This window comes from Oratosquilla oratoria, unplaced genomic scaffold (genome assembly GCF_046742065.1).
Source record: "Oratosquilla oratoria isolate Oo_2021 unplaced genomic scaffold, ASM4674206v1 SCAFFOLD57, whole genome shotgun sequence".
Lineage (NCBI taxonomy): Eukaryota > Metazoa > Arthropoda > Malacostraca > Stomatopoda > Squillidae > Oratosquilla > Oratosquilla oratoria.
Genome location: NW_027467721.1, coordinates 17618 through 44627, shown reverse-complemented (window position 1 = coordinate 44627; position 27010 = coordinate 17618). Strand labels below are relative to the sequence as shown.

General features: G+C 40.9%; 1 protein-coding gene across 3 annotated transcripts; it reads left to right on the top strand.

Moving 5' to 3' along the window:
- The first annotated feature begins 389 nt into the window (after positions 1 to 389).
- Positions 390 to 26997, top strand: TAF1B (TATA box-binding protein-associated factor RNA polymerase I subunit B). Of its 3 annotated transcripts, none has more exons than XM_076182354.1 (5): positions 390 to 433; positions 1783 to 1984; positions 10983 to 11205; positions 26195 to 26324; positions 26798 to 26997. In XM_076182354.1, the coding sequence occupies exons 2-5, from the start codon at positions 1792 to 1794 to the stop codon at positions 26984 to 26986; spliced, it is 735 nt and encodes a 244-aa protein (XP_076038469.1). In that variant the 5' UTR covers positions 390 to 433; positions 1783 to 1791; the 3' UTR covers positions 26987 to 26997. The 3 variants fall into 3 exon arrangements, with proteins under 3 accessions (XP_076038469.1, XP_076038468.1, XP_076038467.1); XM_076182353.1 differs by having other exon boundaries at positions 414 to 521; XM_076182352.1 differs by lacking the exon at positions 390 to 433 and adding an exon at positions 531 to 637.
- The last annotated feature ends 13 nt before the right edge of the window (positions 26998 to 27010 follow it).

Here is a 27010-nt window from a genome sequence, read left to right as displayed (position 1 = left end):
TAAATCATATCCATCAGCGATATTCATTTCGTATTGTCGTTTTCGTTTTTTTATTGTTTTTTTAAATTTCTCTGTATTGATACATAACTTTCATAGTCATTAGATGCACCCGAGCACTTATATTTCTTATAACCCTGTTTCTTTTTAGTTAGTAAGTATTCCATCAATGTAGACGCAGTCTACATCAAGCAGGTTGGGAGTATAATTGCATCCTGGTCTTATATTTATTTTAATAACATGAAAATGGTACAACGGCCTGAAAATTAAGTTTCTCTAATTTATCAGAGTTTTGAATAGGTTTATGTCGTTAAAATTCAAGAAAGTAAATGAACAATCAAGTACCGATTTGTGATTCGTGAGCGAGCTCATGAAACAGAGTTGATCAAATTTGTAAACAAACATGTCGATACAAGATTAGAGCTAACGCGGGAATGTAAGCTCACCAATAGTCTATAAGTGATTCATTGTCACGGATATTGAATTTTTTCATTCGCAGCAGAATGTGAATTCGAAAGGAGGAGGTTATTAAACATTAGTCATTTATTAACAAATTATAAGGCCTTCACATTGAATTAATTCATGCTTTGGTAGTTATGGAACTAAATTGAAAATTCCTTGCATGTGGTGATGACTGATGGTCAGTGGAAATGTCCGTTTTACCTGGTACATAGTACACTTGGTGTTTCTTTAGGGGGACCTTATGTACCTATTTATCATGTTATTATCAGAGATATGCTCTTACTTATGACTTATTGTTGTGTGATTCATACATGATATTTATGAAAAGTTCAACTTGTAAATATGTAGTAAATATAATAATTGTTATTGTGATTGATTGCCTAAATAACTTTGCAGTTATGCACCATCGTGGGGTCGCACTAATTATTAATGCCCGGCAGCGACTGGCCATATCCTATGGTGTACAGGCATTGCCTAAGTGTGTTTTTTTTTCAGTTCCAATGGTTCATGGACATATCATATGAATGATTTGTCTACCAGTGAATTCACAAAAAAAAAATTGCTGAATTTAGCAGGAGAAACGACGCACAGACTGGCAGTGCTGCCGTCTTTGTTTATGTTCTGTCGTTGGCCTAACCTAACCTATTACCTAACCTAATGTTCCAACCACCTGTAATTTAGCCATTCCATATTTTCCAATGGCTGGACATAAACAAAGATGGCGGTACTGCCACGGTGCGGGCCCTAAATTCAGCAAAGGCTTTTCTGCTTTGTGCGTCATTTCTCCTGCTAAATTCAACATTTTTTTTCGTGAATTCACTAGTAGACAAATCATTCATATGATATGAAACATTGGAACTGAAAAAACAGGCTTACACAACGCACAGGCACCATAGGAATTCACCGGCTGCTACCGGGTGTTGTCAGGCGTTAGTTAGTAGGACTGCCATAGTGGGTCAAGTAGATTTTAAATTCTCTCCCATGTAGGTTCTCTGGGATGCTACAGTGGCATTCAGTTGTTGCTTTGATATGGTCATTCTTACCATGTTCATACCTTAAGAGCTCAAACTTGTCAGTGTTCATGGCCATGTTATTCCCTTGAGCCCACAAAATCAGTGTATGTATGTTTCCTTGAAGTAATGTTAATCACTCGTAGAATAAATCTGCTTTGTGATTCTTGTGTCATCTGCAAAGGATGTTGCTGAAGAATACCCTAGTTCAACATTATTATCAGTGATCATGATGTAAAAAAAAAGTAACAATGAGTTCCAGGAGTCCCATATTTATTTTTCAGTTGCTAAATTTTTTCCTCTTTTTTTTCAGAGTAGTGGTATGGATGGTAACTGCATAGTGTGTGATGGATCCCAGTTTGAAGATCGAGATGGCATACGGCTTTGTGTGGAATGTGGAACTCAGAAGGATGACTATATGGAGTTTCAGAGTCAGGAGGACACTTCAGTCATAGACAGGTCTCGGTTTCTTTACACAAAGAAGTCTGCCGACAGTGGTGAAACAACGGATCCAGGTAAGATGTTATTTTATTTATTATATATGTGTGTGTGTATATATATTATATATATATATATATATATATATATATATATATATATATATGTATATATATATATATATATATATATATATATATATACAATCGCCACAAAAATCTATACACTAAGGACTTTTGGACAATAAAACTCAAAAGTACAACTAACATGTGCTTTATTTCCACTTAAGAGTTACATTTAGTATTTTGTCATGTTCCCCTTGTTCTTGAGTACCATCTGGATCCTTCTGGGCATTGAAGAGGCGAGTTTGGTGAAGTAGGCACTGTCCATAGTGACCCAGATCTTCTTCAGCACCTCCTTCAGGTCTGGAATACTGGTGGGTCGCGATTTCTCCAGTTCGTTTTTCATCAGAATCCAGGCATTTTCTATTGGGTTCAAGTCTGGGGAATTGCCTGGCTACTCCATAACACTGATATTGTTGTCATTAAGGAACTTTATCACTTCCTTAGACCTATTGGCAGGGACACCGTCATGCATGAAATGATCACACTCATGGATGTCCCAAAATTCGAGCATGTAATCCCTCAAAACATTGATATAATTGCTCCCTTTCATGGTCACATTCTTGGGGAGGAAATATAGTCCACCCCTGCCCTTGTTACCACTAAAGGCACCCCACACCATCACACTGTCTGGGTGTTTCACTGTTTTAACTGTGTACCGCAGGTTGATTCTGGACACATCACTGGGGCGACGAACGATCTTGGAGCTGCCCCTGATCAGCCTGAAGGTACTTTCATCACTGAACATCACCTTCTGCCACTGCTCTGATGTCCAGTCCTTGTATTTCTTACAGAAATCAATCCGTTTCTTCTTCATGGCCTCTGTGAGCAGGGGCTTCTTGGTGGCACATCGCGCTGGCATTTTGAGGTCCTTCTGCAGCCAATGTTGGATCGTTCTTACAGCAACATTTTTTAAGGAGAGCAGGATGTTTTTGCTTCAGACTAACAGCTGTTATACATGGATCTGACATCACTTCTCGTTTTAGGATCTTGTCAGTGTGAGTAGATGTCTTCTTTGGGGCTCCAGAGCCTGGCTTTCTTGGTGGTACCGTACCAGGAGGGTGTGTGGCGGCTGCTTTCTTCAGGCTGTAAATGACCATTCTTGTCACCTGCAGGTCTGCGGCAACATGTATCACAGACATTCCCTGCTCTAACAGAGCTAGGGTGTGGGCCTTTTCTTGCATTGAAAGCTTGAAACGACCCATTTTGATCACCAGAAGAAGAGTTAGAGGGCACCAAAGTCAGTGAAAAAGTGAACAAAAGGGCACTAAAGAGCAGCATGCATAGACTTCTCTCTCATCTAGCACTGGCAGGGCACTGAAGCGTGATGTGTTGGCGAACAGTGTAAAAAGACATGCTCTACACACCCACGTCATCAGTAACTCCACCCACTTTTTATTATGGCGGGAAATCAAGTGAAATCTATTCATAAAATCCCGTGTATAGATTATTTTTGCGGAAAAAATGTATAGATTTTTTGCGGCGACTGTATATATGTTTATATATATATATATATATATATATATATATACATATATATATGTATATATATATATATATATATATATACATATATATATGTATATATATTCCTTTCCTTTTTTTTTTTTTTTTTTTTTTCTCCCCTGTAGCCTCTAGGAATGTATCTTTTGCAGGATTTTTAAATAGTCACTACCATTTCTTCCACTGCTCTCACAATGACTAGAAAATAATGTATGTTAAAGAAAGGAACGGGGAGTGGGACTAGGCATCCTTCTCCATGTAGCCCCACAGGGGACATTCCTAAATGAAAAAGTAAAGGCATAAGAGGGTCTGGGAGTTTTCCGACCAGCACCCTAAGGTTTGGGTCTTTTAATGTGCGTGGATGTGGTACACATGAGAGTAAAAGGGAAGAGATATGTAGTATGTTTGTGAGAAGAAAGATGGATGTGTTGGCTTTGAGTGAAACTAAGTTGAAAGGGAAGGGTGAGTGTAAGTTTGGGAGTGTAAGTGGGAGGTTATCAGGAGTGAAGAGAGGGAGAGGGAGGGAAGGGGTGGCTATTCTAGTAAGTGAAGAGATAGGTAAATGTGTAGTGGAGTGGAAGGAGGTTTCCTCAAGTATAATGTGGATGAAGGTGAAACTGGGAAAGGAGATGTGGGTCTTTGTAAGTGCATATGGGTCTGGCAGTGAGAAGAGCGTAGAAGAAAGGGAAGCCTTTTGGATAGATTTAAATGAGTGCATAGAGGATTTAGGGAGAAATGTCAATGTAATAGTACTGGGAGACCTTAATGTTAGGGTAGGAAATGGTCCAATTGATGGATTGGTTGGGAAATGTGGAGTTCCAGGAAAGAATCATAGTGGAGAGTTGATGGTGGAAATGTGTCTAGAAAGAGAGTTGATGATAGCAAATACAGTGTTTTGGAAGAAAGTCAAGCATAAGTACACATGGGAGAGGGTGGTGGAGGGAAGGGTGGTAGATCAAGCATTGATGGATTATGTAGTGGTAAATAGGACTATGATAGGAAGAGTTAAGGATGTACATGTGCTAAGGGGAGAGGGTGGGGGAATATCAGATAATTTTTTGGTGGAAGGTAAGTTGAGAGTGGAGGATAGATGGAGAAAGAGGAAAAGGACAAAAGGTAGGGAGGTGCTTAGAGTGAACTCTTTAAATGAAAAGAAAAAAGAGAAGGAGTACAAGAAGAAGTTGAAGGAGGAGAGGGAGTGAAGGATAGAGTAGAGCTAGGTGTGGAGGAGGACTGGGGATGGTTCAAGGAGGGAGTCACAAAGTGCGCAAGGATGGTGTGTGGAACAAGAAGGACAGGAAGAAATAGAAGGAAGGGTAGTGAATGGTGATGTGAGGAAATGAAGAAGGTTGTAGAAGAGAAGAAGCGAGCTTTCACAGATTGGTTACAAAATAGGATGAGGGAGTCATATGAGAGGTACAAAGAAAAGAGAAGTAAAGCAGAAGTTAAAGGAGGCAAAGAGGAGAGCAGATGTGAAATGGGATAAGAGTATGACAGAAAATTTTGAAAGTAATAAAAAGATGTTTTGGAAAGAAATTAAGAGAGGAAGAGGAGGCGAATCAAGTAGAGAAGAAAAGGTAAAAGGTGCAGATGGAGAGGTGATAATGGAAAAGAAGGCAGTAAGGGGAAGATGGGCAGAATATTTTAGGGAGTTGCTAAATGTGAAGGAGGATAGGGAGAGAAAGATAATTGCAGTGGGAAATGCTAAGAAAATGAGAGTGATGAGTGAGGAAAATGGAGGAGAAATAAGGAAGGATGAAGTGAAGGCAGTTGTTAAGATGATGAAAGCAGGTAAGGCACCTGGTCTGGATGGATGCCATACAGAATGTCTAAAAAAAGGAGGTACAGTGGTGGTGGAGTGGTTGGTGAGGTTATTTAATGTTTGCTGGAGAGAGGGTAGAGTGCCAGAGGACTGGAGGAGTGCCTGTATAGTTCCGCTTTACAAGGGAAAAGGGGACAAGTGTGAATGTAGTAGTTTCAGAGGGATTAGCTTGTTAAGTGTAGTTGGGAAGGCTTATGGGAGGATCTTGATTGAGAGGATTAGGAGAGGAACAGAGGGAGTAATTGGTGAGGAACAGTGTGGATTTAAGTGGGTAGAGGTTGTGTAGATCAGATCTTTGTGGTAAGACAAATATGTGAGAAAGCTATAGGAAAGGGGAAGGATGTTTTTTGGGCTTTTATGGATCTGGAAAAGGCTTATGATAGGGTAGACAGAAAGGCACTGTGGGAGGTTATGCAGATATATGGGATAGGAGGAAAGCTACTAGGAGCTGTCAAGAGTTTTTATGAGAGTAGTAGAGCTTGTGTCAGGATTAGAAATGGAGAGAGTGAGTGGTTTGAGGTAAAGGTGGGACTTCATCAAGGATGCTTTATGTCGCCCTGGCTGTTCAACTTATACATGGATGGGGTAGTGCGAGAAGTAAATGCAAGGGTAGTGGGTCAGGGATTGGAGATGGTTAAAGAAAATGGAGAAAAGTGGGAGGTGAGCCAGCTGTTGTTTGCTGATGACACTGCGCTTGTGGCAGGATCGGAGGAGGGACTGAGGAAGTTGGTGACAGAATTTGGGAGAGTATGTGATAGAAGAAAGCTGAAGATAAATGTGGGTAAAAGTAAGGTGATGAGATGTACAAGGGGTGAAAGTGGCAGTAGACTGGAAGTGAGCATTAAGGGAGAGCGACTGGAGGAAGTGGATAGTTTTAGATACTTGGGTGCAAATGTGGCAGGAAAAGGTGGAGTGAAGGTAGAGGTAGAATGTAGATTGAGAGAAGCGAGGAAATGCCTTGGTGGATTAAAAAGTGTAATGAGGAATAGACAATTGGGAATGGATGCTAAGAGGAGACTGTATGAAGGAATGATTGTGCCAACAGCACTGTATGGGGCAGAAACATGGAACATAAGAGAGGAAGAGAGAAGGAGTTTGAATGTGTTTGAGATGAGGTGTCTGAGAAGTATGATGGGGGTTACTAGGCTAGATAGAGTTAGAAATGAGGAGGTAAGGAGAAGAACGGGGGTGGAAAGGGAGTTGGGAGATAGGGTTGATGAAAGAGTATTAGGATGGTTTGGACACATGGAAAGAATGAGTGAAGAAAGACTAGTAAAAGAGGTATGGAAGGCAGATGTGGAGGGAGTGAACATGAGGGTACGTCCTAGGATGAGGTGGATGGAGGGGGTGAAGGGGGCTTTGGGGAAGAGGGGAATGTCTGTTGAGGAAGGACGGGAGAGGACAGAAGACAGGGGTGAATGGAGAATAGTTGTATATGGATGATGCTGTGATGCATGAGGTGGAATGGGCGGGGGGGGGGTGAGGTAGTATGTGTGAGCAAATTTTGATGCAGCCCAAAGGGATTTCTCCCCATCTTCTCCTTTTATGCATGGGGGGGTCGCCGATTTAATGAAGCAGCCTTGTTGTGGATGTGCTGTGTCTTGCGACACTGCTTCTGACCCAGGGCAATGGACAAGGTGCAGGGATGACCCGTCATCCAGGAGGTGCTAAGATAAGAGGGAAGGTGGAGGGGTGTGGAGTGTATTCAGGGATGGAATGGGTGGGAATGATTTTATGCATTTTCCTTTTTGGCAGCCTCCCTTGTAAGGGGGAAAAAGCCTTGGTATATGTAAAGATTTTCAAGTTCTTCTTTATTTCCAAGAGAGGCTGGTTTGTGGGAAACTGTATCTTGTAGATGAACATTAAAACTACAGATAGTCGTCGACTTGCAACCTATCCGACATGACTGTTTGACTTTATGACCGTCATCACCCGTCTGCATAATACATATATACAGTAACTTCAAATATCCAGCATATTTTTTTCCAAGCATTAAAATATATGAAAATCTACATATATATAAAATCAATACAAATTGATTCCAACTCCCACACAAAGCAGATAGGGAAGAGGAAGATGACCCAGAGCCCAAAGTGTCATGGACAGATGCAGCGAAAGGTTTAGCAGTTTTTGTTAAGTTTGCTGAACAATGTAGTTACATTACCATGCATGATTTCATGGCTGTTCACTGAATTCAAAATAAGTTTTTGTTGCAAAGAGGCAAGAGTTGCAAGCAGATGGACATAAGAGGGTTTATGAAAGGTGGACAGATGTATCAGGCTAAGAAAAGTGTACAACCGACCAGTGAGACGAGTGATAATGACTTGGCAGTTTGTTGTTGACCTCCACGTTTGATCGTCGCACTCATAGGGAGTACGAGAATTACACTGTATGGAACATTACAAAATATATGCAGTTTAATTGTTAAGATTTGGTGCTTTTATGGTTTATTGGTGTACAACTGACATGGTTAGTAAATAAAGTAAGTGATTATAGACTTTATTTATCATCCCTTCAAGTATCCAGAATTTTTTAATATCTGGTATGCCTTAGGGTCCCATTGATGCCAGGTACAAGGGCTACCCTCCCGCCCGCCTCTCCATCTCTCAACACACGATAGTGATGCTGCTCACTTACTCAGTGTCTCATTCATGTTTAACATGTTCATCTCTCACAGCATTAACATCCTCTGTATCCTTTCAAAAGTTTTTTTACAAAATACCCCCAAGATGGCTCCCAAGAGGAAATTACCTTTGTCCACTCCTAAGTCTGCCAAGAAGGAAAGAAAAGCCATTGACCTGGACCAAAAATTGAATGTGATTAAAGAGTTTGAAGGAGGAAAAAGTGAATGCAATTGCACGTGATATGCAGTTATCACTTCGTAGTGTTCATGTGACTGGAAAAGCAGTGAGTGCTGATGAGGGAGCTAAAAAGTTTGGAAATGCTTGATGAAATTATTACAGATGATGACTATCTTCCACAGCAAATATTTAATGTAGATGAAACAGGATTGTAATGGAAGTGAATGCCAGAATGCACATATATCCATAGAGAAGCTGAAATAATGGTAGGATTTAAAGCTTACAAGGATAGGCTTACTCTTCTGCTAAGCAGGAATATCGCAGGATTCAAATTGAAGCCGTTCTTAATTTACCATTCAGAAAACCCACATGCATTCAAACATGTAAACAAGCACATTTTGCCTGTTTACTTTTGATCAAATCGTAAGGCATGGATAACTCAACCACTTTTTGAAGACTGGTTTGTGAATTGTTTCATAACTCAGGTGTGTGATTATTTGTTAGAAAAAGGAATTACTTTTAAAGTTTTACTTCAGTTGGATAATGCACCTGGACATCCACCTCACTTGGGTGATCTTCATCCCAATGTGAAAGTTGTTTATTTGTCGCCTGATACGACATCAATTCTTCAACCTATGGACCAAGGTTCGATTGCAACATTCAAAGCAAACTATTTGAGAATCACTGTCACCCAAGCAGTAGCTGCCATAGATGCTGACCCAGAACTAAGCCTGCATCAATTTTGGAAACAATATGATGTTCTTATGTGCATCAGGAATCTAGCTGCTGCATGGGAGGCTGTCACTGAAAAATGTATGAATGGAATTTGGAAAAAGTCTCAAATGTTATGTGTATGATTTTGCTGGATTTGACAGTGAAGAAGAACTCGATCAGATACATGAAAAAATATTGAATTTGTCAAAAGAACTTTCATTGGAATGTAAATTAGTAGATGTGGAAGAATTATTAGATCAAGAGTCTGGTGAACTAACAAATGAAGAACTCATTGAATTGAAAGAGGAATGAGTGGCTGAAGAGGAGAGAAGACAGGCAGAGGAAGAAGAAGAGTTGCCAGTAAAGAAATTCACCACTAAGGGATTGTCAGGAAGCTTCACTACAATGAATAAATTCCTTAAACAGTTGGAAGAAATGGACCCTGAATGCTTTACAAAGATTGAAAGGATGATAAATGATGCATCCATTTTATGAAATTTATGATGAGAAAAAAAAAAAGCAATCAATCCAAGCGAAGCTTACTGTGTTCATGAAACACACAACTCCACCAGTCACTCCTACTGTTGCCCCTGCTGCTACCTTACCGTCTGTTACCTCACCCCCTACAACACCAACCGCCACCCCTCCCACCACACCAACAGCTGACCCGGATGATCCACAGCCCAGCACCAGCTATCCGAGCAGCGACTAAGTTTTGTTTGTGTCTGTTTTTAATTGTCTTTTTGTATTTTCACAAATGTTTTTTTTTTTTCTTCTTTTTTTCAACATCTGTACATAATTCTATTTTTCAGTATTACTGTATTATTTTTATGTTTTCAATATTAAACCAATTGTAGTAACTTTAATATTCTGTGTTTGATTTAAGCCTAACTTAACAATATGAAACGGTATGATGTTTGGAGAAACATGTTGTAGAGACACGCATTCAGAGTACTAAATATGACTTAAATATTATGATATATATATAAATATATTATATATACATATAATGTATATATAAGAAAATATGGGTAAATTATGACTTTAAGAGCCCACTATTCCTAGGGGAATTTAACATGTGTCTGACATACGACCAAATCAAGTTACAACTGGTCGGTTGGAACCAATTGCAGTCGTAAGTTGATTACTACCTGTATAGCAGCAATAAATATCATATTTATTGACTAATATTTCAGCAAGGAAAAGATAACATTTTCCAGGTGCTAGAAACAGAGAAGCAATTATGTGATGTACAATGAAATATAAAAACTATTCATTAAAACATAAAACAAAAGACTTCAAAAAGCAAAATCTAAAACCTAAGGAGTTAAGTAAAATTAAGGTACATACATTCATATACCAAGGTTTTTTTTTCACCTTACAAGGGAGGTAGCCAAAATCAAAAGGCATAATTCCACTCCCATTAATGGAGATTAAAACTTGAAGATTCACATTTTCAGTTTAAGTTAAGCAGTGAACAAAGGACAGGCCAACATAGCAATGTTTAATTCTGAGTTTTAATATTTTTATGTACTGTATAACAATTCCAGTATTAAAATGTCATCTATGGGTGAATATCACAAGCCAAAATATGGTCTCTTACCACTGAATGAGAAAGAACCAATAATGAATTATCAGTCCTGGTCAGCTGACCTAGATGCTCATTTGTCCTGTATTTATAGGCACACAAGGTACTACTTGTATACCCAGTCTGGCAACTCAGGCAGGTGAATTTGTAAATTAATGATTATGTCAAGTCAGTCAGTAGGCAATCTTTGAATTTACAAGATTTATTGGCTTACTCTAGGTTTTAGGTTTTGTTTTAAAGACTGTTCTGCTTTGCATTTTAATGATTCAGTTCTTATCTTTTATTGTGTGTGACATAATTATTTCTCTTGCCTTGAGAATGGCATGTTCTCCTTGCCAAAATGTTGGCCAATAAATATTATCTTCATTGCTGCTATAGTTTTAATGCTCATATTCTCTCTTTCCCCTGTGTACCCTTGCCAATGTTAACATCAAAGTATCCACCCATCCAAAACCCAGTCATTGCCCCTCCAGATGAGATTATAATTACAAAATAAAAATCATATAATTCTTCTTCTTTAAGCAGAATCCACCATATGTAATGCCTGGACGAGTTTTGAAGCATTCAACGACATATTATTTGAATGGACCAATGCCCTTTGCAGCATCAAAGCTTCACCCAAGTTTCGTCATATTGTGTTCAAATTGTGGGCTCTGTACCTTCAGCGTCTGGGGGTAGCTTTTCTACCCCGGCAGTGCAAAACAAATCAAACTTGTTCTCCCAGTGCGGGTCTCTGTCCATCAAAAAGGTAACAAGAAGTCAAAATTTTTCCTGTAAGTGTGAATGGAGAGTGTTCTTGAATGGACGAGGAAATGAAGTGGCCTGAAGGGATTTCTTCTTTGCTATGTAATTTCTAAGTGGGTGTGGGGAAGGAGTTGCAATGTCATAAAGTGATGGGGTGAACCAGCTTTGACTCTCAAGGTCCTGGTGTGGAGGTGCCGTGTCCTGATACTTTGCCTCTGACCCAAGGAGTAGGCAGGCAACAGGAGTCACCTTTCACCCACAAGGAGCAAAGATGAGAGAAACAACAAATGGTTTTTTGGATGGGTGTGGGAGAGGACATTTTGGTATATGAATATGTACATTATAATACTTACATACATACACCAAAAGGCCATTCCCCCTTCTAAGGGGGTGGACTATTCTAGGTATATACCCACCTTTCACTCTTCCCACATCTATCCAACTCCCATTTGTTGTCCCTTCTATCTTAGATTCCTGTGGATGAAGGGTCGTCCCTGTCTACTGCCCACTGCTAAGGTCAGAAGCAATGCAACAAGACACAACATGTCCACAGCAGGGTCTAACAGCTAATACTGGTTTAGCCCCAATGCTTCATTACAGTGACCCTGCCAATATTAACAATAATCATCAATGTATTTATATACCAAAAGGATTCTTCCCCCTTATAGGGGAGGTAGCCAATCAAGGAATGCACCTATCCTCCACATATTCAACTGTCATCAAACACTCATTTGTTTCTCTTTTAAAAATCCCTTGGGTCCTTGTGGATGCTTGCTGGCCATGCGGGTTAGGGCATCGTTACTTGCAGCGGAGGTCGAGATGATGACGATTTGAACCCTGCTCGGGGCAAGTTGAACCAAGGGCATGGTTCATTAAATTCCACGCTACAAAGTCCCCTGTTAGGGGCACCGTCCTAGCCTCCTGATAGGGGGGAGTTTGTGACATTAAACCAAATCATCATCATCCTTGTGGATGAAGGGCCATCCCTGCCCGGGGTCAGAAGTAATGCAGCAAGCCACAGCACATCCACAGTAGGGCCCAATGATAATAATGATACCTATGATAAGAATAACAATATTTTTGAGAATGAAAGGGGAAAAAAGGAAGATAGAAAAGTGCTTAAGGTGAACAAATTAAATGAGAAGGAAAAGGAGCAGGAACACCTGATGAAGCTGAGAAAAGGACAGGATGTAGTGAAGGATAAAAGAGAAGCAGGAATAGAGGAAGACTGTATGATTCAAGAAGGCAGTGGTAAAGTGCACAGAGATGGTATGTAGGATGAGGAGGATGGGAGGGAATAAAAAGAGAGTCAACAAATGTTGGGATGTAGAGGTGAAAGCAGTTGGGCAGGGGGTGGGAGTAAATCAGCTTCTGTTGACAGACCCTGCTGCAGAAGTGACATGCCTCACTGCATTGTCTTTGACAATATTACTATAGTGAGGGGACAGGAATGATACTTTATCCACAAGGTGTTGAGATGGGAGTGGTGTTCATTGAGTTTTAATATGTATGAAGTGGTTGTATGGCTACAGTTTGAAACTGCCCCAGATACAACCACCACACAGAGGGCACAGAACACCACACTAACAGTCCTTAGACAACAACACAATATATCTTCCCTGAGTGACTTGTGGACCTGCCAGAAGGTGTTACTGGTTATCCTGTATCCATTGCAAGGGAGACCAAGAGCAACAGAGTGATCAATTGATTGGGTGTGCGCTTTGACTCAGTCATAACCCCTGTAAGGAGGGAAGAGGGTTTGGTATATCTATATACAAAAGCCTTTTTCTCCCTGACAAGGGAGGTAGCCAAGTCAAAGGCACGTACCCACTCCCACCCAATCCACTCCCCTCCACCACCCTTTCTTCCCTCTCATTTTAGCTCCTCATTCATGGATGATGGGTCATCCTTGTATCCCGCCCACTGCCCTGGATCAGAAGCAATGTAGCAAGACACAGCACATCCACAGCAAGGCCGCTTCACTTAATCAGTGACTCCCCCTCCTCCATTCCCCTCAAGCAGAAAAAAAGAGAAGACGAGGAGAAATCCCTTTGGGCTGCATCAAAATGTCATTTACACGTAACCACTCCCTACCTTCCCCCCACATCCCCCACCCCCTTCCTTCCTTGCATCACAATATCATCTATACACAATCACTCTCCACTCATTCCTATCTCCTACCTTCTCCCTTCCTTGCTTATCACAACCTTCACCCCCCAGTCATCCCCTCATGTTCACTCCTTCCACCTCTGCCTTCCACACCTCTTTTACTAATCTTTCATCACTCATTCTTTCCATGTGTCCAAACCATCCCGATACTGTACTCTTTCTTCAGCCTTATCTGCCATCTTCTTTTCCACTCCCACTCTCCTCCTCACCTCATTGTTCTCACTCTGTCCACCCTAGTAACCCCAATCATACATCTCACACATTTCATCTCAAACACATTTGAACTTTTCTTCTCTGCTTCTTCTGAATTCCAAGTTGCTGTCTCATACAATTACTCCTTCATGCAATCTCCTCTTTGCATCCATTTCCAGTCGCCTATTTCTTGTGACACTTTTTCATCCCCCAAGACATTGACTTGCTTCTCTCAATCTACAATTTACCTCCACTTCCACTCCTCCCTTTCCCACCATATGCTATCCACTTTTTCCAGCCTCTCTCCTTTTAGACCTGCTTCCAACTCACTGCCATCCTCTACCCATGGACATCATCATCACCTTGCTTTTACCCATATTTACCTTAAGTTTTATCCTGTCTCATATCTTCCCAATTTCCTTCATACATACATACATATATATATACCATAGGCTTTTCCCCCTTACAAGGGAGGTAGCCAAAAACCAAAGGCATAAAAACTATTCCCACCCATTCCATCCCTAATACACTCCACTCTCCTCCACCCTTTACCCCCCCCCTTATCTTGACACCTCCTGGATGACGGGTTATCCCTGCATCTTGTCCACTGCCCTGGGTCAGAAGCAGTGTTGCAAGACACAGCACATCCACAGCAAGGCCGCTTCATTAAATCGGCGACCCCCCTCTCTGTCCCCTCATGTAGAAAAGGAGAAGACTGGGAGAAATCCCTTCGAGCTGTGTCAAATTTTTCTCACTCATACTACCTCACCCCCCTTCCCCCCACCCATTCCACCTCATGCATCACAACATCATCCATATACAACCATTTTCCATTCACCCCTGTCTTCTGTCCTCTCCCGTCCTCCCTCAACAGACATTCCCCTCCTCCCCAAAGCCCCTTTCACCCCATCCATCCATCTCATCCTAGGTCGCCCCCTCATGTTCACTCTCTGCTTACCATACCTCTTTTACTAGTCTTTCTTCACTCATTCTTTCCATGTGTCCAAACCATCCCAATACTCTTTCATCCACCCTATCTCCCAACTCCCTTACCATCCCTGTTCTCCTCCTCACCTCCTCATTTCTCACTCTATCCAGCCTAGTAACCCCCATCATACTTCTCAGACACCTCATCTCAAACACATTAAAAAGGAAACCTGGTTTGTATTGTAGGGGAGGGGAGAAATCGTGAGTGTCCGTAATGATATCTCCACAGTGTTAGTTAATTGTATTAAGGAATAATTCGCAAAAATGAAGGAAAATAACAAAAAATCCGACTCGAAAGGAAACTGCGAAGCAGAGCCACCTGGTAACGACATGACGAACCCCGATGTAAACAAACATTTCATCACGCCGACCACGACTCGGGAGCATCACAAAGATGCTTTTTCTGGATTTAATAAGTATGAAAGCAGGAGTCGTAAGTCTTATCTTAGAGATAGAGAGGGAAATGAGCAAGAATAGGATACGGTGGGAGAATGAAATTGTTGGATTAATGGACTACCTAGCGCAAGCAAACGTTGACATCTCCGACCTGAGGAGAACTAACTTGGACCTGAGAAACGACATTAAGGGATTGAAAAAGGAAATAAGAGACCTGAAGAGTGATAATGAAAAGAAGAGAATTAATGATACTACTAATAGCGAAAACTTAAAAACAGAGGTAAATAACAAAACACAGGAAATAACTGAAAAAATCAAAGAGAACTCAGGTGAGGAAAGTATCCAAAAGATTAAGAAATGGAAGGAAAACATTGAAAATAAAGAAATTGTTTTAAAAGAAATAACCCAACAACAAGTGCAGGATAATACAAAAGACACAATTATCCAAGTAATTAATGAAAGAGCAAATTGAGTCAGAGACACAGTGGATAGGAAAAAATGTATTGTGGTATATGGGCTAAAAGAAAAACATGGTTTGATGAGATTCGTGAGAGAAAAAGAAGAAAAAGAGACGGCAATAGAAATCTTAAAAGAAGTTCATGAGGGAGCGGATGCAGGTAAAGACTTTGAAGAAACATATAGGATCGGTTGTTATTCTAAGGATAGAAATCGACCCCCTAAAGATAAAACTAAGATCACAAATGGTAGTAGAAGACATATTTGAAAAAGTAGGTAACTTGGCAAGGAGTGAAAAATACAATAAGATATGGATAAAAAGGGAAATGAGTACTGAGGAATTAGAAAAAGAAAAGACACTAAGAGATGTTGAAACACAATGGCAAAAGCCGATAAGACTGTGAGAATCAACACCATGTGAGATTGAAACCTTTATTGGTACGACGTTTCGCTTGTTACAGCTTTTTCCAAGTACAGAGATATGGCAAACACTCTGAGTACATATAGGACGACGGGGAAGGAACTGGAAGAGGTTATCAGGGAAGGGTGGGTGGTAGGTGGAGGGGCAGAGGGGTGTGTGTGTGAGAAGGGGACGGGTGGGACTTGGTGCCATTCAAAGCTTCAAAACCATTGAGCAGAACAGAGGCATGTTCAAAATCACCCCTCCTATCATCCATCTGTTACCCGCATTATACAAATGTATGAAATGTCCCCCTTAGTCCACTTCAACAAACTGTCTGAAATGTCCTCCTTTATCTCCACCAAGTCCCACCCATCCCCTTCTCACACACACACCCTCCGCCCCTCCACCTACCACCCACCCCTTCCTGATAACCTCTCCCAGCTCCTTCCCCGTCGGCCTATATGTACTCAGAGTGTTTGCCATATGTCTGTACTTGAAAAAGCTGTAACAAGCGAAACATCGTACCAATAAAGGTTTCGATCTCACACGGTGTTGATTCTCACACTAAGAGATGAAGCAAAGGAAAAAAAAACATGAAAAGAACAGAGACAGAAAGCAAGGAATTCCATTGGAGAATAATCGACATGAGAGTGAGGAAATGGTACATCAGAATGGGCGAACCAAAGACAAAAAAAAAAAAAAAAATGGAGAGAGAAGAAAATTGAAAGTGGGCTATACCAACATCGACTAATTAATTTCAGGACTGAACGAACTTAATGATTACCTTCTAGAAGAAAAGCCAGACATAATGGGAATTGTGGAGACTAAACTTAGGGGCGAAATACCATCCATCGATGTTGGAAATGGACTATACAATTACTGGATTAAAAACAGGGAGGAGGAATCATGTTCTTGGCCAAGGAAAACTTGAATGTGACAAAAATAGTGGAGGGCAAAGGTAATGTAGTACTAATCATGATAAAAGTCAAAGACAAGAATATGAAAGTAAAAAGTTTGTGGTGACTTATGTGCCCCCAAAAACGAACACTTGGAAAGAGAACGAGCACACAAAAATGTTAGAGGATACAAGGCAATCATTAAATGAGATACTAATGGGAAGGGGTAATCTGGTAATTATGGGGGACTTCAATTGCAAAGAAATTTGTTGGGAAAACATGACAGTGCAAGGAGGGGACGACTTGTGGGGTAATGTACTACTAGATATGACCATGGAATACACAATATCACAGTGGGTCAGTGAAAACACCTGATACAGAAACAATGAAAAGCCATTGAAACTAGATTTAATTTTTACAAAAGAACCTGAAATTGTGGATAAAATCCAGTACAAGACACCTTCCCTGTGGTGGGGGAAAAGAATACTGCCACCAAGTAATTTCACATGGATCGTAAGAGGCGAGAAGAAAGGGACGGGGATTGGGACTAAGCATCCTTCTCCTTGTAGCCCCACATGGGACATTCCTAAAAGAAAAAGCAAAGGCATAAGAGGGTCTGGGAGTTTTCTGACCAGCACCCTAAGGTTTGGGTCTTTTAATGTGCGTGGATGTGGTACAGATGAGAGTAAAAGGGAAGAGATAGGTAGTATGTTTGTGAGAAGAAAGATGGATGTGTTGGCTTTGAGTGAAACTAAGTTGAAAGGGAAGGGTGAGTGTAAGTTTTGGAGTGTAATTGGGAGGTTATCAGGAGTGAAGAGAGGGCGAGGGAGGGAAGGGGTGGCTATACTAGTAAGTGAAGAGATAGGTAAAAGTGTAGTGGAGTGGAAGGAGGTTTCCTCAAGGATAATGTGGATGAAGGTGAAACTGGAAAAGGAGATGTGGGTCTTTGTAAGTGCATATGGGCCTGGCCTGGCAGTGAGAAGAGCATAGAAGAAAGGGAGGCCTTTTGGATAGATTCAAATGAGTGCATAAAGGGTTTAGAGAGGAATATCAATGTAATAGTACTGGAAGACCTTAATGCTAGGGTAGGAAATGATCCAATTGATGGAGTGGTTGGGAAATGTGGAGTTCCAGGAAAGAATTGTAGTGGAGAGTTGATGGTGGAAATGTGTCTAGAAAGAGAGTTGATGATAGCAAATAGAGTGTTTTGGAAGAAAGTCAAGCAAAAGTACACATGGGAGAGGGTGGTGTATGGAAGGGTGGTAGATAGAGCGTTAACCTCTTCACTCCGGGGCACATCGCACGTCTGGCAGCATTAGCTGCCCGACGTGCGATGTTGTGTCATAATAATCGCATGATAAAAGATAAAGTCAGTGCTCAATTGTTCATTCTCTTTCACCCATGAATTTTGATAACCATAGAAAATATGATGAAGCCAGTTTAGAGAGAATGGAGGTTACGTAGATACGACTACAATAAATATAATCAAGATGCCAATGTCGGCATCATCGCGTACCCACTTGCTCCTCATGCCGCCTACGTACGCGTCACCGTATGGAAGTGGTTAATGGACTATGTAGTGGTAAATAGGATTATGATAGGAAGAATTAAGGATGTACATGAGCTAAGGGGAGAGGGTGGGGGAATATCAGATCATTTTTTGGTGGAAGGTAAGTTGAGAGTGGAGGATAGATGGAGGAAGAGGAAAGGGACAAAAGGTAGGGAGGTGCTTAGAGTGAACTCTTTAAATGAAAAGAAAGGAGAAGGAGTACAAGAAGAAGCTGAAGGAGGAGTGGGAGGGAGTGAAGGATAGAGTAGAGCTAGTTGTAGAGGAGGAATGGGGATGGTTCAAGGAGGGAGTCACAAAGTGTGCAAAGATGGTGTGTGGAACAAGAAGGACAGGAGGAAATAGAAGAAAGGGTAGTGAATGGTGGGATGAGGAAACAAAGAAGGTTGTAGAAGAGAAGAAGCGAGCTTTCACAGATTGATTACCAAATAGGACGAGGGAGTCATATGAGAGGTACAAAGAAAAGAGAAGTAAAGCAAAAGGTAAAGGAGGCAAAGAGGAGAGCAGATGTGAAGTGGGGTAAGAGTATGACAGAAAATTTTGAAAGTAATAAAAAGATGTTTTGGAAAGAAATTAAGAGAGGAAGAGGAGGCGAATCAAGTAGAGAAGAAAAGGTAAAAGGTGCAAATGGAGAGATGATAATGGAGAGAAGGCAGTAAGGGGAAGATGGGCAGAATATTTAGGGAGTTGCTAAATGTGAAGGAGGATAGGGAGGGAAAGATAGCTGCAGTGGGAAATGCTAAGAAAATGAGTGATGAGTGAGGAAAATGGAGGAGAAATAAGGAAGGATGAAGTGAAGGCAGTTGTTAAGATGATGAAAGCAGATAAGGCACCTGGTCTGGATGGATGCCATGCAGAATGTCTTAACCCCTTCCATATGGTGCCGCCTACGTAGGCGTCATGAGGAGCAAGTGGATTCGTGATGCTGCCATATCGGTGTCTTGATTATATTTATTGTAGTCGCCCCTTCTCTCAAATGTGCCCTGAATCCCATTCTCTGTGGTTTTCAAAATTCGCAGGTGAAAGAGAGAACGATCGATATAAGCGGTGACTATATTTTATGATGCGAGTATTATTACAACACGTCGTACGGCTGGCATTGGCTGCTGCCTGCGAGATTTAAGTCCGGAGTGAAGTGGTTAAAAAAGGAGGTACAGTGATGGTGGACTGGTTGGTGAGGTTATTTAATGTTTGCTGGAGAGAGGGTAGAGTGCCAGAGGACTGGAGGAGTGCCTGTATGGTTCCACTATACAAGGGAAAAGGGGACAAGTGTGAATGTAGTAGTTTCAGAGGGATTAGCTTGTTAAGTGTAGTTGGGAAGGCTTATGAGAGGATCTTGATTGAGAGGATTAGGAGAGGAACAGAGGGAGTAATTGGTGAGGAACAGTGTGGATTTAGGACGGGTAGAGGTTGTGTAGATCAGATATTTGTGATAAGACAGATATGTGAGAAAGCTATAGGAAAGGGGAAGGATGTTTTTTGGGCCTTTATGGACCTGGAAAAGGCTTATGACAGGGTAGACAGAAAGGCACTGTGGGAGGTTTTGCAGATATATGGGATAGGAGGAAAGCTTCTAGGAGCTGTCAAGAGTTTTTATGAGAGTAGTAGAGCTTGTGTCAGGATTAGAAATGGAGAGAGTGAGTGGTTTGAGGTAAAGGTGGGACTTCGTCAAGGATGCGTTATGTCGCCCTGGCTGTTCAACTTATACATGGATGGGGTAGTGGGAGAGGTAAATGCAAGGGTAGTGGGTCAGGGATTGGAGATGGTTAAAGAAAATGGAGAAAAGTGGGAGGTGAGCCAGCTGTTGTTTGCTGACGACACTGTGCTAGTGGCAGGATCGGAGGAGGGATTGAGGGAGTTGGTGACAGAGTTTAGGAGAGTATGTGATAGAAGAAAGCTGAAGATAAATGTGGGTAAAAGTAAGGTGATGAGATGTACAAGGGGTGAAAGTGGCACCAGACTGGAAGTGAGCATTAACCACTTCCATACGGTGACGCCTACGTAGGCGGCATGAGTAGCAAGTGGGTACTCGATGTTGCCGACGTCGCCATTCTTGATTATATTTATTGTAGTCGTACCTACATAATTTCGATTGTCTCTAAACTGGCTTCATCAATTTTCTATGGTTATCAAAATACACGGGTGAAAGAGAACAAACGATTGAGCACTAACTTTATTTTTTATAATGCGATTATTATGATGCAGCATCGCACGTCGGGCAGCTAATGCTGTCAGACGTGCAATGTGCCCCGGAGTGAAGAGGTTAAGGGAGAGCAACTGGAGGAAGTGGATAGTTTTAGATACTTGGGTGCAAATGTGGCAGGAAAAGGTGGAGTGAAGGTGGAAGTAGAATGTAGATTGAGAGAAGCGAGTAAATGCCTTGGTGGATTAAAAAGTGTAATGAGGAATAGACATTTGGGAATGGATGCTGCTAAGAGGAGACTATATGAAGGAGTGATTGTGCCAACAGCACTGTATGGGGCAGAAACATGGAACATGAGAGAGGAAGAGAGAAGGAGTCTGAATGTGTTTGAGATGAGGTGTCTGAGAAGTATGATGGGAGTTACTAGGCTTATTAGAGTGAGAAATAAGGAGGTGAAGAGGAGAACGGGGGTGGAAAGGGGGTTGGGAGGTAGGGTTGATGAAAGAGTATTAGGATGGTTTGGACATATGGAAAGAATGGGTGAAAAAAGACTAGTAAAAGAGGTATGGAAGGCAGATGTGGAGGTAGTGAACATGAAGGGACGTCCTAGGATGAGATGGATGGATGGGGTGAAGGGGGCTTTGGGGAAGAGGGGAATGTCTGTTGAGGAAGGACGGGAGAGGACAGAAGACAGGGGTGAATGGAGAATGGTTGTATATGGATGATGCTGTGATGCATGATGTGGAATGGGTGGGGGGATGGGGGGTGAGGTAGTATGTGTGAGCAAATTTTGACGCTGCCCAAAGGGATTTCTCCCCATCTTCTCCTTTATGCATGGGGGGACGGATAGGGGTGGGTCACCGATTTAATGAAGCGGCCTTGCTGTGGATGTGCTGTATCTTGCGACACTGCTTCTGACCCAGGGCAGTGGACAATGTGCAGGGATGACCTGTCATCCAGGAGGTGCTAAGATGAGAGGGAGGATGGAGGGGTGTGGAGTGTTTTCAGGGATGGAATGGGTGGGAATGATTTTATGCCTTTCCTTTTTGGCTACCTCCCTTGTAAGGGGAAAAAAGCCTTGGTATATGTATATGACCAATTGGAAAGAGTGACCATATACTCAATGAAACTGAACTAAAGGAAGAAATATACATGGAGAGAAATGAAAAGCATAGGAAAGGAAGATTGATGTACAACAAAACGGACTTTGCAAAACTAAAGAGATTCTTCCAGAATGCACACTGGGAAAAATTTTACATGGAAGAGACAAAAATGGAAGAGAAATGGAATGTCTTGATGGATAATTACAATGAAGGGGTAAATAAGCACGTACCAAGGCAGAAGCGAGAGAGAGTTTACATTAAATGCTGGTTCAACAAAAGATGCAGTGAGGCAAAAGGCAGAAGGGACAGAGCTTGGAAAAGGTGGAGAAAAGATAAAAAAAAACCTGGAAAATGGCAAGTCTATATAAACTATAGAATTGAGTATGTTAAAGTGAGAAGAGAGGAAAAAAGGAACCATGAAAAGGATATTATAGATAAATGCAAAGAGCAACCCAAACTATTCTATCGATACATGAATGGTAAACTTAAAAACAAGCAAGAAATGGTGAAACTACGCCAAGGAAATATAGAATACACAGAAGATTTAGAAATGGCCGAAATCATGAAAAATCACTTTAATTCTGTCTTCACTAGAGAGAAAACACAATATTGGAATGAAGGTAATGAAAGGCGATCTCCCCCATGAGCGACATAATAGCACAAAAAGAAATATTAGAACACCTATCAAACCTTGACGTCAGGAAATCACATGGCCCGGATGGAATTGCAAATTGGATTCTAAAAGAATGCAAAGAAGAACTAATGGACAAAATACATAACATAATAAATTGCTCACTCAAAGAAGGAAAAATACCAAAAGACTGGAAAAATGCTAACATTGTACCAATATATAAAGGAGGAAACAAGGAAGAACCAACTAACTATAGGCCAGTCTCACTAACAAGCACTATAGCCAAAATTTGTGAGAAAATCATCAAGAATAGATGGGTAAAACACCTGGAAGACAACAATATGATAAACCCAAGACAATTTGGGTTCAGACAAGGAAGATCATGTACCACAAACTTAATATGTTTCTACTCAAGATTAATAGACATACATACATATACCAAGGCTTTTTCCCCCTTACAAGGGAGGTAGCCAAAAAGGAAAAGGCATAAATTCATTCCCACCCATTCCATCCCTGAAAACATTCCACACCCCTCCACCCTCCCTCTTATCTTAGCACCTCCTGGATGACGGGTCATCCCTGCACCTTGTCCACTGCCCTGGGTCAGAAGCAGTGTCATAAGACACAGCACATCCACAGCAAGGGCACTAATAGACATAGTGCAAGAAAGGAATGGATGGGCTGACTGTGCCTTCCTGAACTTACAAAAAGCTTTTGACAAAGTACCACACAAAAAGTTATTAAAGAAACTCGAACATATAGGAGGGATACAAGGGAACCTACTAAAATGGATGGAGGACTTCATGATTGGTAGAAAGATGAGAGTAGTGCTCAGAGAATAATATTCAGATTGGAAAGAGGTGATCAGTGGAGTACCGCAAGGATCTGCACTAGCTCCAATAATGTTTGCTATTTATGTGAATGACATGGATGAGGGTGTGAAATGTTACATGAGCTTCTTTGCTGATGATGCCAAAATGTTAATGAAAGTAAAAACTGATAAGGATTGTGAATCTGCAGGAAGACCTGAATAAAGTATGGAACTGGAGTCAGAAATGGGAGGTGGGCTTCAATATTAAGAAGTGTAGCATAATGGAGTTTGGTAAAAGCAAAAACAGAATATCAGGACAATATAAAATTGGAACCAAGGAGGTAAAGAAGGAGGGATCCGAAAAAGATCTGGGTGTAATCATATCAAACGACTTGTCCTATGACAAACAGATAAACAAAATTGTTGGAGAATCCTACAACTTGCTAAGATCAATAAAAGTGGCATTTACATATTTGGACAAAGAAATTATAAAAAAAAATATTGGTCACACTGATAAGGCCTAGACTAGAATATGCAGCGACATTGTGGTCACCCAGTACCAAAAAGAATATAAAGAAAATAGAAAGAATCCAGAGAGCAGCAACAAAAATGTCACCTGCACTTGCAAACTTGTCATATGAGGAGAGATTGGCTAAACTAGATTTACCAACTTTGGAGCAAAGAAGAGAGAGAGGTGACCTACTGACCATTTACAGAATCATGAAAGGCACAGAAATACTTGATAGAGAGGACTTGTTAAACTGGGACAGGAGAAGCACAAGAGGACATGGAAAGAAAATAAGAAAACATAGCTACAGAAGAGATCTGAAGAAAAACAGTTTTCCACATAGAGTGGTAGACACTTGGAACAAACTGGACAAGGAAATAGTAAGCACAAAAACCATTCATGAGTTTAAAAGCAAACTAGACACTGCGAGATACAAAGGCGGGACACCATGAGCGTAGCTCACCTTCCCGCCAAATACAACTAGGTAAATACAATCTCCTCTTAGCATCCATTCCCAAGTGTCTATTCCTCATTGCATTTTTTAATCCACCAAGGCATTTATTCGCTTCTCTCTGTCTACATTCTACCTCCACCTCCACTGCATCCTTTCCTTCATAAACTCCCTTAATGCTTCCTCTGACCCTGCCACAAGTACAGTATTGTCAGTAAACAACATTTGGCTCACCTCATTTTTCTCCATTTTCTTTAACCATCTCCAGTCCCCTGCCTATTACTCTTGCATTTACCTCCTGCACCATCCCATCCATGCACACATTGAACAGCTATGGCAACATAACACAGTCCTACCTTTACCTCAAACCTCTCACTCTCTCCATTTCCCCTTCTAACAGAGGCTCTACTACTCATGTGAAAAATCTTGACTGCCCTTCAGCTTTCCCCCAATTCAATATATCTGCAAAACCTCCCACAGTGCTTTCCTGTCTACCCTGTCATAAACCTTTTCCAAATTCATAAAGGCCCACAAAAAATATCCTTTGTGAGCAATTTCTTAAAATTAGAGATGACGTGTTGGTCCATGGGCTGGAGGATAGACATATTTGCGGGCAAATACACAATGTTTATGAATTTGAATTCATCTAAGATGTCATCCTCAAGGCCTGGAGGATGACCAGCAGCATTACCCAAGAGAAGGAGACACTTGAGTGGGAGACCATTTGCCATTAAGTATTTCTTGACAGATAGCAGGGCCAAAAACTAAGTTCATCCACTCTATAAAAAACTGATGGGTCACCCATGCCTTACTATTTGGTTGCCACATAACTTGTAATTTGTCTTTCAAAACTTTATGAGCTTTAAAGGCCCGGAGGGTTTTCAGAGTGGTACACAATTAATGGCTTCAATTTACAGTGGCTGCTAGCGTTAGCACAAAGGGCAAGAGTAAGCCTATCTTTCATAGGCTTGTTACCGGGTAGGCTCTTTTCTTTCACAGTGATAAATGTGCACCTAGACACATTTTTCCAAAACAGCCCAATTTCTTCTCCTTTTTTGCATGGGGGGATGGAGAGGGGGGGGGGTCGCCGATTTAATGAAGCAGCCTTGCTGTAGATGTGCTGTGACTTGCGACACTGCCCCTGACCCAGGGCAGTGGGCAAGGTGCAGGGATAACCCATCATCCAGGAGGTGCTAAGATGGGAGGGAGGGTGGAGGGGAGTGGAGTATTTTTAGGGATGGAATGGGTGGGAATGATTTTTATGCCTTTTCCTTTTTGGCTACCTCCCTTGTAAGGTGGAAAAAGCCTTGGTATATGTATGTATGAAAGCTTGCTGTGGTATGTATCCTTCTTGAGCTACAATAGATTCAAAAGTCTTTATGAAGTCTTCAGCTGCCTTAACATCTGCACTGGATCTCCATGCCTAATTATAGAATGAATATCAGTTTGTTTTTTTAAATTTTCAAACCATCCACAACTACCTTTAAATTCCTCACCAACAGTACCTTCTAATGATTCTCTCTCCTTCATAGCTGCATCACGTTTAAGGTCTTGGAAGATAGCAATAGCCTTTTCTGAGATTATTGTTTCCGTAACAGAGTCACCAGCCAACTCCCTCTCCTTAATCCATATTAAAAGTAGGCACTCCATCTCATTTTATAGGTCTGTTCTAAGCTTCGAAATAATGGTGATGCCTTTGGAAGGCTGTACCTTCTTTATTGCATCTTTCTGCTTAATGATTGTGGATATTGTTGATGCATTGCATCCATATTCTTTGGATAAATCACTCACCTACACACCACACTCATGTTTTGCAATTATTTCATATCTTACCTCCATCAAGATTTTTTTTTTTTTTTTTTTCTTCACTATCCTTTTGGACCCATGGTTATACACAGAAATCAAAATAATAATACACAAAACAGGCACAAACACGACGAGCAAACAGCGAAGATGTAAACGAGAAGACAACACATGAACTGAAGCATTGGGAATTGTCGGGAGCCGAGCGAACAGTCTGCCACCTACTGCTGGCGTTTTAAACTATCACACATCACCACATCATATCTCAAAATCTTCGTCATATGTTAGGGTGTAAATTGAAAAAAAAATTACATATCTCAAGTTTTTTGGATGTTAGGGTAATCATATCTCAAAGTATCACCATATATATATATATATATATATATATATGTATATATATATATATATATATATATATATATATATATTTTTTTTTCTTCTTCTTTTTTCTCATTCATTTTGGAAAATCTTTTGCAGGGATGTCCTTGTACTACATAAGAAGCAGAAGTCTGTGTGTTCAAGTTCAATGTCTGTACGAACTAAATCATCAAATAAGTCGAAGAAACTCAAAACTGAGAAGTCAGAGTTAGAAAAGCTGAAAGATAAGGTAAGTACTTACCGTCTGAATTTAAATAGGTATGAATTCTTCTTTTCACTCAGTCAATCAATCAATCAATCTGTTGCATCAGGTCTCTTGCAGGAGACCCACAGCTCCTAGTTAACCTTTTTGTGCTTACAAAGGCTGTGGAAATCATGATCGGCTTTCTTTCCTCCCATTCTTGTTCAGCTTTTATGAAAAACCACTTGCTAACCAGTCAAAGATAGTTATCTTCGTGTACACTATTTCAGGCAACTGCCAAGGGACTTTATGAGTATTTAGAAGACCCTCGAACTCATTAAGAATTGAATCCTATCTTGAATAGCCTTATATATTTTTCTAGCTGCCACAAAATAATTCTATTCTGCTAAGGGAAAAAATTACACAGTGTAAGGGTAATTCATTCTCCTTTTCCATTCAGTTGAATTTTAGTGATCACATGGTATGTATCTTTATTGCTAATCTACTACTTTTTCTAACAGATTGATAAAAATAAAGCTAAATTGAAAGCTCAGGGAAGGAAGAAATCAATACTAATGAGCCATAAATTGGCACATGAACTTAGCCGGACTATTGATGAGTTGGACACTTCAGGGCTGGATAGCAATACTGATTGGTGTAGGAGGTCAGAACGACTGTCAACCAAATCCAAGGTAATTCTTTCCCCATGATAAAAAGTTTTTTAACCTCTTCCA

Excerpts from the sequence above, each read along its gene's own strand:
- TAF1B (XM_076182352.1), top strand. Across the intron at positions 1,985-10,982 it reads TGGTGAAACAACGGATCCAG|AATCCACCATATGTAATGCC; the intron begins GTAAGATGTTAT and ends TTCTTTAAGCAG. Across the intron at positions 11,206-26,194 it reads GGTCTCTGTCCATCAAAAAG|GGATGTCCTTGTACTACATA; the intron begins GTAACAAGAAGT and ends AATCTTTTGCAG.